Source organism: Chiloscyllium punctatum, chromosome X, assembly GCF_047496795.1.
Source record: "Chiloscyllium punctatum isolate Juve2018m chromosome X, sChiPun1.3, whole genome shotgun sequence".
Lineage (NCBI taxonomy): Eukaryota > Metazoa > Chordata > Chondrichthyes > Orectolobiformes > Hemiscylliidae > Chiloscyllium > Chiloscyllium punctatum.
This window is the reverse complement of record NC_092791.1, coordinates 17,437,940-17,453,535: the sequence shown is the minus strand read 5'-3', so window position 1 is coordinate 17,453,535 and position 15,596 is coordinate 17,437,940. Positions and strand designations below refer to the sequence as shown.

General features: G+C 44.1%; 1 protein-coding gene across 6 annotated transcripts in view; it reads right to left on the bottom strand.

Annotated features, from left to right (window-relative positions):
- The window catches only part of pou6f1 (POU class 6 homeobox 1), a 131,552-nt gene that overhangs the window by 58,839 nt on the left and 57,117 nt on the right, over positions 1-15,596 (bottom strand). For all 6 annotated transcript variants that reach the window (XM_072567305.1, XM_072567303.1, XM_072567304.1 and 3 more), the window contains 4 exons: positions 14,140-14,255; positions 8,678-8,897; positions 5,579-5,751; positions 2,070-2,183 (listed from right to left, as the gene is read on the bottom strand). In XM_072567305.1, coding sequence (XP_072423406.1) covers positions 2,070-2,183; positions 5,579-5,751; positions 8,678-8,897; positions 14,140-14,255 — 623 coding nt within the window. The remainder of the gene's footprint in view (positions 1-2,069; positions 2,184-5,578; positions 5,752-8,677; positions 8,898-14,139; positions 14,256-15,596) is intronic.

Here is a 15,596-nt window from a genome sequence, read left to right as displayed (position 1 = left end):
ATTCCTGCCTCAGGCGACTGACGGTGTGGAGTTTGCACATTCTCCTCTGGGTGTTCCGGTTTCCTCCCACAGTCCAAAGATGTGCAGGTTAGGTGAATTGGCCACGCTAAATTGCCCATAGTGTTAGATGTAGGGGAATGGGTATGGGTGGGTGCGCTTCGGCGGGTCGGTGTGGACTTGTTGGGCCGAAGGGCCTGTTTCCACACTGTAAGTAATCTAATCTAATCTTTGTGGATGTTACTACTGCGCACATACTAATTTAACCAGATGGCAAGTGACCCTAAATTACCTGTTCTTCTTACTGCAGAGGTTCAGGGCTGGCTTAATTTACTGCAAGAGCAAGCAGAAAGTACCCAACGCTTCACAACAGAACTGTTAAACAAAATAACTGCCTGCTCCCTCCAGATTTGGGTGTCAGCATATTCCAGAGTAGCCACTCCTGCGAAAGCGTGCTGCTCACTGGTTGGCAATTGCTGGGTAATGCTGAATTTTTTCCATCTTATAGAATCATACAACACGGAAACAGATGCTTTGGTTCAACTCATCCAAGCCAACCAGATATTCTAAACTGATCTAGTCTCGTTTGCCAGGATTTTGTTCATATCCTTCTAAACCCTTCCTATTCATATATCCATCCAGATGTCTTTTAATTGTTGTAATTGCACCCGATTCCATCACTTCCTCTGGCAGCTCATTCCATACACGTACCACCTTCTGTGTGATAAAGTTGCCCCTTAGGTCCAAATCTTTCCCCTCTCACCTTAAAACTATGCCCTCTAGTTTTGAACTCTCCTACCCTACCCTCTCCTACCTTGTCTATTCACCCAATTCATGCCCCTCATAATTTTATAAACCTCTATAAGTTCACCTCTCAGCCTCCAGGGAAAGCAGCCCCAGCCTATTGAGCCTCCCCCTATAGCTCAAACCCTCCAATCCCAGCAACATCCTTGTAAATTTTTTCGGAACCCTTCCAAGTTTAATAACATCTTTCTTATAGCAGGGAGACTAGAATTGAATGCAATATTCCAAAGGTGCCTAACCAATGTCCTGTACTGCCGTAATATGACCTTGCAACTCCTATACTCAATACACTGACCAATAAAGGCAAGCAAGCCAAACTCTGTTTCAAAATTTCCTATTTGGTAACTTTTGTGCCTAGTTCCTATGGGCCAGATCCCTTCTTAGCTCACAAAATGTTATATTTTCCCAATCCGTTATCTTGTTTTTGACTCCTCCATCACCTTTAGCAATCCGGTTACCAAGAGATTCTCTACACCACAGAATGTGTGACTGTTCAGTCAGACTGTTTGGAGCAAACACATTCAACAGCTAAAGATCACAAACAAACAGAAATTGCTGGAGAAATGTAGCAGGTCTGGCAGCATCTGTGGAGAGAAATCAGATTTAACGTTTTGGGTCCGGTGACCCTTTTTCAGAACAGTTAACAGATGAGAATTTTTTTTTGTAATAAGACATGTGATGATGTGGGAAGATGGGCAAGCAAAGCATTTTTCATAGATACAGCAATCAATAATCTGGGAAAATCTGTCAACTCGGGGACCCAGCTTCACAGTGAGGCACAGTTACTGGTGTAAAAGTCAAAGTTTTTGCAGATAAGGAGAGAGAATGGCAGATGTGCAGACAATCTAAACTATTCTCAGAAGATAAAACCAGTGACAAACACCTGCCTCACCATTATGCACAAAAAGCAAATACTTGTGATTCATCTGGCCTGAGTGACATTCTCTCCATCTCGCTGTTTAACATACAGATCTGGTAACAGGCCAAGTCTGAAACCTAAGCTATTGACTTTGCATATGTTATACGTATATACAAAAAGCAGGTAATCATTTGTTTTTGCCTTCATGCTTTTACGTGGCCTTGCTGCCTTAACAGGTTGTGCAATTTCCTGAATGCAGGTAACTATTACTGCTGGTAATATGTTTTGGAATTTGAAGGGAAAGATGGTCAGAATGTTAAGCTGTTCCGTACAACTTTCCAGCGCAACAAACATATTTTTATTACTGTGCAAACAAATTGGATAAATGTCCGGCCTGGTGCAGACTTACCTGTCCTTGTGCATTAGTTATGATCTGACTTGTAATTCCTTGGAAGCTGGGCACTGCATTTGCAATAATTGGAGTAGCAGTCAAAGAGCTCACAAGTGAAGGTTGACTACTAAGCTATCAAGGGAAGGAAAAAGAAATCATCCAAATATGCAAAACACAGCTATATCAACAGAAAAATCAAAATACACAGGCTAAGTACAACATTTCAAACTCTTAACTTATCCTTTCCTTTTTCAGATGCTGATGGACCTTGCTGTGCATCCCCAGTGTTTAGAATCACAAGAAGGTATAAAGGAGATCGTGAAACAAGCCTCTGTATCTACTCTTTCCATTAGGGACCTCAGTTAGCTGCAATCCGCAAGACAGATCTCGGTACAGTAATATACTTAGCACAAGGTGAGAGTAAACTGGCATCTTGTGCTATGTGAAATGAACTGTCAGAGAACATGAGGTTTAATTAGAAGATATCTGTTTAAAGTATTTAACTCTGTACTTTTCATTGTAATAAGGATCCTGTGCAGGTCAGAAAGAAAACTTGATGGTTTCTTCATGCATCTGCTAGCTGCTCTGCTACAGGATAGTTAATATTCTACCATTTCCAGCCACCCCCTCATTCCTGATGAACAGCTTATGCTCAAAACGTCGACTCTCCTGTTCCTCGGATGTTGCCTGACTGGTTGTGCTTTTCCAGCACTTCACCTTTCAACATCAGCCTCAATGTGTAAATACTAGAGGATGGCATGGTGGCTTGGTGGTTAGCACTGCTGCCTCACACGCCAGAGATCCGTTGAATTCCAGCCTCACCTCTGTGTGGAGTTTGCACACTCTTCCCATGTCTGCGTGGGTTTCGTCCGGGCGCTCCAGTTTCCTCCCACAGTCCAAAGATGTGCAGGTTAGGTGGATTGGCCATGGGAAATTGCCCAGCGTGTTCAGGAAGGTGTAGACTAGATGGGTTAGTTACGGGAAATGCAGTGTTACAGGAATAAGGTGGGTCTAGGTGGAATGCTCTGGGTGGAGAGTTGGTGTACACTTGATTGGCCAACTAGCCTGAATCCACACTGTAGGGATTCTATGATCAAGGGCTCATCTGCAAAGGCTGCTGCTCCAGCATCACAGGTTGTAAGTTTACAGAGTCCTCCACTGTCAATTCTGAGTGATCACATATGACTCTCAATGAGGTTGGCCACTCTCTCTCAATGGAGAAGCTCATATACTCAAAGCCCTGAGGCAGAATGGAGCACATTGTGATGAGCAGGCATCCCAATTCTCAAGGTTGGGGGCTACGTAGAACAGTTGGTCTTCCGTAATTACACCGGCACCACTCCCCACCTCTTCCTTCGCTACATTGATGACTGCATTGGCGCCACCTCATGCTCCCGCAAGGAGGTTGAGCAATTCATCAACTTCACAATCATATTCCACCCTGACCTTAAATTTACCTGGACCATCTCTGACACCTCCCTCCCCTTCCTGGACCTCTCCGTCTCCATTAATGCCGACTGACTTGACACTGACATATTTTACAAACCCACCGACTCCCACCGCTACCTGGATTACACCTCTTCCCATCCTACCTCCTGCAAAAATGCCATCCCATATTCCCAATTCCTCTGCCATATCTGCTCCCAGGAGGACCAGTTCCACCACAGAACACACCAGATGGCCTCCTTCTTTAGAGACCGCAATTTCCCTTCCCACGTGGTTAAAGATGCCCTCCAACGCATCTCGTCCACATCCCGCACTTCCGCCCTCAGACCCCACCCCTCCAACCGTAACAAGGACAGAAATCCCCCTGATGCTCACCTTCCACCCTACCAACCTTCGAATAAACTAAATCATCCGCTGACATTTCCGCCACCTCCAAAAAGACCCCACCACCAGGGATATATTTCCCTCCCCACCACTTTCCGCCTTCCGCAAAGACCGTTCCCTCTGTGACTACCTGGTCAGGTCCATGCCCCCCTAAAGCCCACCCTCCCATCCTGGTACCTTCCCCTGCCACCGCAGGAACTGTAAAACCTGCGCCCACACCTCCTCCCTCACCTCCATCCAAGGCCCTAAAAGAGCCTTCCACATCCATCAAACGTTTACCTGCACATCCACTAATATCATTTATTGTATCCGTTGCTCCCGATGCGGTCTCCTCTGCATTGGGGAGACTGGGCGCCTCCTAGCAGAGCGCTTTAGGGAACATCTCTGGGAAACCCGCACCAATCAACCACACCGTCCTGTGGCCCCACATTTCAACTCCCCCTCCCACTCTGCCGAGGACATGGAGGTCCTGGGCCTCCTTCACCGCCGCTCCCTCACCACCAGACGCCTGGAGGAAGAACGCCTCATCTTCCGCCTCGGAACACTTCAACCCCAGGGCATCAATGTGGACTTCAACAGTTTCCTCATTTCCCCTTCCCTCACCTCACCCTAGTTCCAAACTTCCAGCTCAGCACTGTCCCCATGACTTGTCCGGTCTTGTCCTACCTGCCTATCTTCTTTTCCACCTATCCACTCCACCCTCTCCTCCCTGACCTATCACCTTCATCCCCTCCCCCCACTCACCCATTGTACTCTATGCTACTTTCTCCCCAACCCCACCCTCCTCTAGCTTATCTCTCCACGCTTCAGGCTTTATTCCTGATGAAGGGCTTTTGCCCGAAACGTTGATTTCGCTGCTCCTTGGATGCTGCCTGAACTGCTGTGCTCTTCCAGCACCATTAATCCAGAATCCCAATTCTCATCCTAACTCATGCATATTGCTGACACAGCCCTGCACCACGACCTGGAAATGAAATCCTGCCTTGCCAGTGCCCCATGTGTTTTGGATGCAAACTGTAAGGACATTCTGTTATTTTTCAACTTTTCAGACGATTAACTTATTGCCCCTTGCCTTTTATTTTCTCTGCTAAGAATCTGAGCTAGTTACGCCAGTCCAGTTGTAAATAGAGACTAATATAAATAGCTCCCTCCTGGTCAGGTAATAACAAAATCACTTTGAAAACACTGCTTTAATGACAATATGCTGTCTCCTCCATATATTTCTCTTATGATTCTAAACACTATGGCTGGTTCTGTTGTTCTACTCAGTTTCAGAACAGCATTTTAAGGAAAGTAATTAAGTTCTCTGCTATAATTACACAGGAAGCACTGACCAATGTTAAAACATGGAAATTGGTTTGGAGATATGTTACTGCCACCCACAATACTGAAGATACTGGAAATTAAGCCAAAGCCTCAGTCACAAAACAGTCAAAGTATGATTTTGCATCACAGGGAATCATTACACATTTTTTCTGTAAGTATAAATCAAAGCCAAGAATATATAAATGAAACACTTTAAAAATTATTAACATGCAAATGTGGACAACGGATTAAAAACAAAACTCCTAACTTCCTAGAATTCATTAATGAGACAATGATCACCACAATATATCGTAGTGAAAAAGATGATCTTATGGTTCTATTACTACTGATTCCTCTATTGTATCTAACAATCTAACAGTGGAGTAACTCACTATTGTAGGGTTTAAAGTCAGGCCTTGAGCTTGGTGAATGGAGGTGACCTGGGTTTGAGGTTCCAGCTGTTTCAGAGGGACAGCGGATGTAGGCAGGGACTGTAGAGTGGCCTGAGGTTGTAAGGCCTGTTGAAGCTGTGTCGGCTGGAGAGCAGGGTTCAACATTGAAGCAGCTACAAGAGAATTTAGGGGGGGGGAAGAGAAAAAAAATCCATTGTTCAGAACCAAGCATAAACTTTTAAAATCCAGACATATTCCATTACAGATAACAACAGAGAAGCTTCTCACCCTTGGATTCACCACATAGTCAGTCACAATGCCTACTGGTCCCTTAATTGCGCATGTTGTATTACCTACTTCATTTATTGTTGCTATATTCCAAAGATAGAATGGTGGAAAGTCTCACTATTCAAAATGCCATGTGAGCTAAACTGTTAATATAATTATAATAGAAATTCAGAAGACTCTTGTGGTGTAATGGTAGTGCCTATACCTCTGAGCTATGAGGCCCAGTTTCAAGTCCCACCTGCTCCAGAGGTGTGTCATAACATCACTGAACAGGTTGATGAGAAAAGTGAAACACATAAAGGGACAATAGGGGCTCTTGTGATGCAATGGCAAATTCCCTGCCCCTAAACTAGGAGGCCTGGGTTCAAGGAGAAAGTGAGGACTGCAGATGCTGGAGATCAGAGCTGAAAATGTGTTGCTGGAAAAGCGCAGCAGGTCAGGCAGCATCCGAGGAGCAGGAGAATCGACGTTTCGCATTCCTGAAGAAGGGCTCATGCCCGAAACGTCGATTCTCCTGCTCCTTGGATGCTGCCTGATCTGCTGCGCTTTTCCAGCAACACATTTTCAGCTCTGATCTCCAGCATCTGCAGTCCTCACTTTCTCCTTGAAGATTTTAACCTACTGCGAATCCTCTTGCAAGGATGCCTTCCTTGAAGAAGCTCTCTTCCTCGCATTCCTGAAGAAGGGCTCATGCCCGAAACGTCGATTCTCCTGCTCCTTGGATGCTGCCTGACCTGCTGCGCTTTTCCAGCAACACATTTTCAGGCCTGGGTTCAAGCTCCATCTACTCCAGAGGTGTATTATAACTTCTCTGAATTGGTTGATTTAAACAAAGAAAATCCACGAAGGAAAACCTGATGGTATAGTTTGTCTGATAGTCCTTTCTGTCCAGGTGTCTGGATAGAACCCAGCCCAAGAGGAAAATCTTTCCTCATCATTCAGATTAAAGAAGAAAATAAAGGGACACTGTGGCACAGTGACAGTGTCCCCAGTCTCTGGGTCAGAAAGTCCAGGGTCAAGTCCCACCGACCCCAGAGATTTGTAACAATGTATGAAGTCCAGGTTGATTAAAAAATGTGAAGGGGAACATAGGTGCAAGAGCTGCTGGTGTGATCTTGTCAACAAACTCTGCGTTTAAAAATGTCTATGTTTCTGAGTTTTTATTTGGACAGCCTGATTGGAATCTAACAACACAGATTGTTCCATTGAGTTTTAAAAGATCTCAAGATGCTCATTCCTAGTAGAAATGTTCACCACAAATGTGCCAAAGTCAAAAATCACACGACACTGGGTTATAGTCCAACAGGTTTATTTGAAACCACAAGCTTTCGGAGCCTCACTCTTCCTTCAGGTGTTAGTGAGAGCAGATACATCAGACACAGATTTTATAAGTAAAAGATCAAAGGGTCATACAACTGTTGCAAATGTATTGAACAAACCTAAATGGCTTTTAAATCTTTAATCAATTAGAATGGCGATACAGGTTTGGATCAATCAAAATGCAAGACGCAGAATTTCTTTCAAGTCACTGCCCAGAGATAACTTACGGTTTTATCAGTATAAAAGAGGTGAAGCCTTGTCTTTGTCTTCACCTAGAGTCAGACTGGTTTTATTTCCAAAGTAGGAATTTATAAAATGCCAAATTGACTGACTGTCTATACACGGTGTGCTTTTTGAACAAAATAGAATGTATCTGCAAATACAAATTCACCCATAGATATGTGTGCATGCGCGTGCGTGAGAGAGAGAGAGAAAATGTGTCAGATATAGTACATGTCTGTGTGCTTGAGAGAGAGTGTGTGTGAGTGTGAGGGTGTATATGTGTGTGAGAGAGTGTGAGTGTATCCATGTGAGTGTATGAGAGAGGGTGTGTGTTTGTTAGTGAGTGTGCACGAGTGTGAGGGAGGATATGCCTGTGAGAGTGTGTGTCTTTGTGTGAGACAGCGCGTGTGTATGTGTGCGTGTGTGAGAGTGCATTGTGTGGTGGGGTCACTTGTGTGACCTGGAATGACTTTAAAATTATCACGTGAACAAGGACTGAGCAGGCTTGATGAGTTAAAAAGGCCTTTTTTCACTCCGGACTTAGTGCCGAGATCCTCATTTGCTGTGCGCTTGGGGAATCACATTCCCCAAAGATTCGGAGAAGTGGGAAGAAAGTAGGAGAGACCTGGAACATCAGGTCTCTGAACTCAAAGCACCACCCATGGAATTTCTGGAAACCTCCCTAATGGCTTGTAATAGACACATGCCTCGCAAACCTAACTAAGGCAGGAGGAGCATTCTCAGCTCCTGCACTTGATGAAAATTGGTGCCATTATCTTGACGTCCCATGGACCAGAGGACCTGCAGGGTCAGAGGATTATGTACACAACAAGCAAATGTTTAGCAGCCAACACTGAGTGAGGTGGAGCACTCGTGACCTTGTAGTTATGGATCTGCAGTAGTAGCTGGGAGGATCAGATCGTGGGAATTCCAAATCGAAGGGAGGTGGAGATTTCCAGTCCAATGGTTAGGCACACAGCCCAGCCATTTGAGAGGCTTGGATATCGAATATCCCCTAGTTGTGCAAATTGCTCAGGGGACCACAGCAATGGGCAGCCGCTTTCTCTCAACAGTTGCAAGGCACTCGTAGATGAAAATCTCCCCTTATTTTCCACAACTACAGATATAATTTTAATCACAAAACATGTACATTTTTGGGTGTAATTGACATAGCACTTGACATATGCAATAATGTATGCCAAAATAAACGCACTTATTTTATAAAAAAACTCATTCAGCAAAACAGTATTGTGTCCATGCATGGCTTACCCTGCAAGTTTGCCAGAGGGAGCTTAAGGATGCCTCCTGCCCCAGTGGCAGAGGTAAGGCTTGGGAGAGAAGCAAGGGATGCTGTGGGAATAGTCAACACGAGTCCCTGCTGGGCAGTAACTTGACCAGCCATGTTGAGCGGGATGAGAAGAGGTTGGTTCAATGGGACACTACCTGTTGAAGCCATGACCACAGTCGCCAGGTTTTCCGAAGGCAAGATCTGCAGAAAGAAATGTATCTCAAGGACTAGGAGTTCACATGTGCCTGCATAAAGCCCCACACCAAAAGCTTAGTAAACTAAATTAGAGCACATGACATTAGATTAGATTAGATTAGATTAGATTACTTACAGTGTGGAAACAGGGCCTTCGGCCCAACAAGTCCACACCGCCCCGCCGAAGCACAACCCACCCATACCCCTAACCTACAATACAGGCAATTTAGGATGGCCAATTCACCTGACCTACACATCTTTGGACTGTGGGAGGAAACCGGAGCATCCGGAGGAAACCCACGCAGACACGGGGAGAACGTGCAAACTCCACACAGTCAGTCGCCTGAGGCGGGAATTGAACCCAGGTCTCTGGCGCTGTGAGGCAGCAGTGCTAACCACTGTGCCACCGTGCCGCCCCATTTAGGGGAATATGCTGGTGTACATTGAGAACTGATGGACAGAAAACAGACAGTATTTATTCCCAATGTGTTCCATCAATTGGGATGTAAACTGCAGTATTTATACTAATTAAATATCATTTATTTACATATAGTCTTCTGGTTTTTTGACTTAGCAACCTGTGGGTTTTCTATGAATCTGAACTTAATAATTGATTTATAAGCATTGCTGTCGCCATGGTGATTTCTTTTAAAACAGGAGCCTGGCTTTAGAGTGAATGGGTTTGTGTGGATTTTTTGTTTATTTCAGAATGTTTTGCAACCCTGCAAGGTAAATAATGGAGCCTCGAGATTTGTTAAAGACATCTGGAATGTTTTTTAAGCAGAAGGGAAACACAATAACCTCGAGAGAGAGGCTTTTGATTTTAGTTTTCCTTTGAGGTTCGAGCAGCCCTGTGAAGACCTTGGGATAGGCTGGCAGTGTAGACCAGTGCTCCTGAGAAAGGAAGGATAGTTTGTGAACTAGGTACCTTAGAGTGAAACAGTCAGTGTTAATCCCAGAAGAGAAGTGCTGGGAAAAAAGTTTGAAGAGGTTACTAAAAGCAAATACATTTAAGCAAGTGCAAAATAGTTCCCAGAAGAAGCTATCTACAGTTCAAGTCCAATAGTTGAAGTCACAAGTGACTTAAGCCGATGGAGGTATTAGATACAGGAACTCTAGGGTTAGTGCAGTACAAATGGTGTTTTGGGTATTATACAAAAGCTGTTTTGTTTCTTTTCAATTTATGAAGGAGTGTTTTGGGTTAACAGGTTCACACTTTTCCTGTGTCATAGAGATGTAAAGCACGGAAACAGACCCTTCGGTCCAACCTGTCCATGCCGACCAGATATCCCAACCTAATCTAGTCCCATCTGCCAGCACCCGGCCCATATCCCTCCAAACCCTTCCTATTCAAAGACCCATCCAGGTGCCTCTTAAATGTTGCAATTGTACCAGCCTCCACCACATCCTCTGGCAGCTCATTCCATACACGTACCACACTCTGCGTGAAAAAGTTGCCCCTTAGGTCTCTTTTATATCTTTCCTCTCTCACCCTAAACCTATGCCCTTCTAGTTCTGGACTCCCTGACCCCAGGGAAAAGACTTTGTCTATTTATCCTATCCATGCCCCTCATGATTTTTATAAACCTCTATAAGGTCAGCCCTCAGCCTCTGACACTTCAGGGAAAACAGCCCCAGCCTGTTCAGCCTCTCCCTATAGTTCAAACCCTCCAAACCTGGCAACATCCTTGTAAATCTTTTCTGAATCCTTTCAAGTTTCACAACATCCTTCCAATAAGAAGGAGACCAGAATTGCACGCAATATTCCAAAAGTGGCCTAACCAATGTCCTGTACAGCTGCAACATGACCTCTCAACTCCTGAACTCAATACTCTGAGCAATATAAGAAAACATACCAAATGCCTTCTTCACTAGCCTATCTACCTGCGACTCCACTTTCAAGGAGCTATGAACCTGCATTCCAAGGTCTCTTTGTTCAGCAACACTCCCTGGGACCTTACCATTAAGTATATAAGTCCTGCTAAGATTTGCTTTCCCAAAATGCAGCACCTCACATTTATCTGAATTAAACTCCATCTGCCACTCCTCAGCCCATTGGCTCATCTGATCAAGATCCTGTTGTAATCAGAGGTAACCTTCTTCACTGTCCACTACACCTCCAATTTTGGTGTCATCTGCAAACTTACTAATTGTACCTCTTACACTTGCATCCAAATCATTTACATGAATGATGAAAAGCAGTGGACCCAGCACTGATCCTTGTGGCACTCCACTAGTCACAGGCCTCCAGTCTGAAAAACTACCCTCCACCACCACCCTCTGTCTTCTACCTTTGAGCCTGTTCTGTATCCAAATGGCTAGTTCTCCCTGTATCTAACCTTGCTAACCAGTCTCCCATGGGGAACCTTGTCAAACACCTTACTGAAGTCCACATAGATCACATCTACTGCTCTGCCCTCATCAATCCTCTTTGTTACATCAAAAACCTCAATCAAGTTTGTGAGACATGATGTCCCACACACAAAGCCATGTTGACTATCCCTAATCAGTCCTTGCCTTTCCAAATACATGTACATCCTGTCCCTCAGGATTCCCTCCAACAACTTGCCCACCACCGAGGTCAGGCTCACTGGTCTATAGTTCCCTGGCTTGTCCTTACCACCCTTCTTAAACAGTAGCACCATGTTAGCCGACCTCCAGTCTTCCGGCACCTCACCTGTGACTATTGATGATACAAATATCTCAGCAAGAGGCCCAGCAATCACTTCCCTAGCTTCCCACAGAGGTCTAGGGTATACCTGATCAGATCTTGGGGATTTATCCACTTGTATGCTTTTCAATCACTTCCAGCACTTCCTCCTCTGTAATATGGACATTTTTCAAGGTGTCACTAACTATTTCCCTACATTCCATATCTTCCATATCCTTTTCCACAGTAAATACTGATGCAAAATACTCATTCAGTAATTCCCCCATCTCCTGCGGCTCCACACAAAGGCCGCCTTGCTGATCTTTGAGGGGCCCTATTATCTCCCTAGTTACCCTTTTGTCCTCATAGTATTTGTAGAAACACCTTTGGATTCTCCTAAACTCTATTTGCCAAACCTATCTCATGTCCCCTTTTTGCCCTCCTGATTTCCCTCTTAAATATACTTCTATACTCTTCTAAGAAATCACTCGATCTATCCTGTCCATACCTTACATATGCTTCCTTCTTTTTCTTAACCAAACCCTCAATTTCTTTAGTCATCCAGCATTCCCTATACCTACCAGCCTTCCCTTTCACCCTGACTTTCTCTGGATTCTTGTTATCTCATTTCCGAAGGCTTCCCATTTTCCAGCTGTCCCTTTACCTGCCAACATCTGCTTCCGATTAGCTTTTGAAAGTTCTTGCCTAATACCGTCAAAATTGGCCTTTCTCCAATTTAGAACTTCAACTTTTAGATCTGGTCTATCCTTTTTCATCACTACTTTAAAACGAATAGAATTATGGTCGCTGGCCCCAAAGTGCTCCCCCACTGACACCTCAGTCACCTGCCCTGCCTTATTTCCCAAGAGTAGGTCAAGTTTTGCACCTTCTCTAGTAGGTACATCCACATTTTGAATCAGAAAATGCTCTTGTAAACTCTTAACAAATTCCTCTCCATCTAAACCCTTAACACTATGGCAGTCCCAGTCTATGTTTGGAAAGTTAAAATCCCCTACCATAACCCACCTTATTATTCTTCCAGATAGCTGAGATCTCCTTACAAATTTGTTTCTCAATTTCCCCCTGACTATCAGGGGGTCTATAATACAATCCCAATAAGGTGATCATCCCTTTCTTATTTCTCAGTTCCACCCAAATAACTTCCCTGGATGTATTTCCGGGAATTTCCTCCCTCAGTACAGCTGTGATGCTCTCCCTTATCAAAAACGCCACTCCCCCTCCTCTCTTGTCTCCCTTTTTATCCTTCCTGTAGCATTTGTTTCCTGGAACATTAAGCTGCCAGTCCTGTCCATCCCTCAGCCATGTTTCTGTAATTGCTATGATATCCTAGTCCCATGTTCCTAACCATGCCCTGAGTTCATCTGCCTTCCCTGTTCGGCCCTTGCATTAAAATAAATGCAGTTTATCAGTCCTACCTTGTTTTCTGCTTTGCCCCTGCCTGCCCTGACTGTTTGACTCGCTTCTGTTCTCAACTGTACCAGTCTCAGATTGAAATATTTCCTCACTATCTCCCTGGGTCCCACCCCACCCACACCGTACCAGTTTAAATCCTCCTGAGCAGCTCTAGCAAATCTCCCTGCCAGTATATTAGTCCCCTTCCAATTTAGGTGCAATCCGTCCTTCTTGTACAGGTCACTTCTACCCCAAAAGAGATTCCAATGATCTAAAAGTGTGAATCCTTCTCCCATACACCAGCTCCTCAGCCATGCATTCATCTGCTCTGTCCTCCTATTCCTGCCCTCACTAGCTCGTAGCACTGGGAGGAATCCAGATATTTACTACCCTTGAGGACCTCCTTTTTAAAGTCCTGCCTAACTTTCTATTTTCTCCCTTCAGAATCCCATCCTTTTTCCTTCCTATGTCATTGGTTCCAATGTGTACAATGACCTCCTTGAGATCATTCTGCACCCTCTGTGAGACATCCTTGATCCTGGCACCAGGGAAACAACACACCATTCTGATTTTTCGCTGCTGGCCACAGAAACGTCTGTCTGTGCCTCAGACTAGAGAGTTCCCTAACACAATCGATCTCTTAAAACCCCACGTACCCCTGCTTAAAAATGTTCAAATTTGTACAATAAGTAGATAGTTTGGTTATGAGTAGAAGAATGATTAGAACCCCTATTGTGTGGAAACAGGCCATTTGGCTCAACAAGCCCACACTAACCCTTTGATGACCAACCCATCCAGGCCATTTCCCTCACCTATATTTACCCCTGACTAATGCACTTAACACTATGGGCAATTTAGCATGGCCAATTCACCTGACCTGCACATCTTTGGATTGTGGGAGGAAACCCACACAGACACGGGGTGACTGGAATTGAACCGGGTCCCTGGCACTGTGAGGCAGCAGTGCTAACCACTGAGCCACCGTACTGCCCAATGAGCAACAAGTGTTGGCCTTGCCAGCGATGCTCACTGTCCATGAAAAGAATATGTAATAGATGATACAAACAATCATCACATCGTTTTCAAATGCAAGCCTGAATCAAATGGGAGAAATCCAGTGAGAATCATATATTACAGAGTATGAAATCTATACAAATAATAGCAACTTTCTACTGACTGAGTTACCTGAGAGACTGTGGGTGCTGAGATCGGCATAACCTGCTGTGGTTGAAGATGGAGCTGTTCTGCTTGCCCTTCAGTCACTGGCGTTGGATCAGATGGTGGCGTTGTCTCCACTTGTTCTGAAATGTATAGATGAACGAGGAAATTAACATGGCTTTAAAAATGGATTACTTATGGGCAGAGTATGTCATCGAATGTAATTTTGATTCCCCAATTGGAACGTTGTGCTACTTTTGTATCTCTTCTGCTTTCCATGCTAAACCTTGGCATTCCCATGCATCACACAGAGATCTGTGATCTCGAAAAAATGTAATAATAGAACAGCTGGAAATGATAAATCAGTTTTATATCATTAGCAGAGAAAACCTTTGAAGTCAAACTTTTGAGAGAATATGATTTGTTTGGAGATAGTACCCATGAATTCAGAAAGGGGATAACAATGCTGATGCTTTATTTTTGAAGACATTATTGACTAGATGTACAGTAATGAAGCAACTTTAAATACTTTGTACAGGCTCCCCCTGCCTGCTTGCATGCTCACTGAAGGGGTTCCTTGATTTCTATAAAGTAGATCAATTTTGCAGGGTCTCAGGATCCAATTGATTGAGTCACATTCCCTCCTGAGGCCATGGGATGGGTAGCCTTGGTTTGAACATGGACAAAAGAGCTGAATTCCAGAGATGAGGCGACAGTGACAGCCCTTGTCATCAAGGTGGCACTTGACAGAGTGCTGAGAACATGGAATTTACTATGACTGGGGAGTGCTTGAAGTGAAAACACATACCAGGTTTCTGTACTTAACAAGAACTACTATTTATTATAAATAATTATTTTGTAACCACAGTAAAACCCTGTCAACATGTAACCCTACTAGTTAAAACTCTAAGCCCTTTCTAAACACCCCCCTCCAAAATACAAAACTGTTGCTATGGATGGAGAAAAACAAAATACCGGGGAAACATAGTCTAATGGCACCATTCCTCAAGATTCGATGGAGCGATTCGATTTGTTTCCTAAGTCATTCAGTTCTTCAAACATTTCCTCTGGGCTCTTTCATTCTTCATTGGAGGCACAGAATGTTTCGTTCACAAATGAAGAAGTCTCTGACTTATTGGTTAAAAACAACAGCAACTGGTGGGAGAAAGAGAGAATAGAGAGAGAGAGAGAAAGAAAGAAAGAGAGAAAGAGAAAGTGTGAGAGAGAGAGAGAGAGGAGAGAGAGAGAGAGGAGAGAAAGAGAGAGTGAGAAAAAGAGAAAGAAAGAGAAAGAAAGAAAGAAAGAAAGAAAGAGAAAAAAAGAGAGAAATAAATAAATAAAATAAATAAAGAGAGAGAGAGAGAAAGAAAAGGAAACAAAGAAAGAGAGAAAGAGAGAGAGAGAGAGAGAAAGAGAGAGTGAGAAAAAGAGAGAAAAAGAAAAAGAAAAAGAGAAAGAGAGAGAAAAAGAAAAATAGAGAGAGA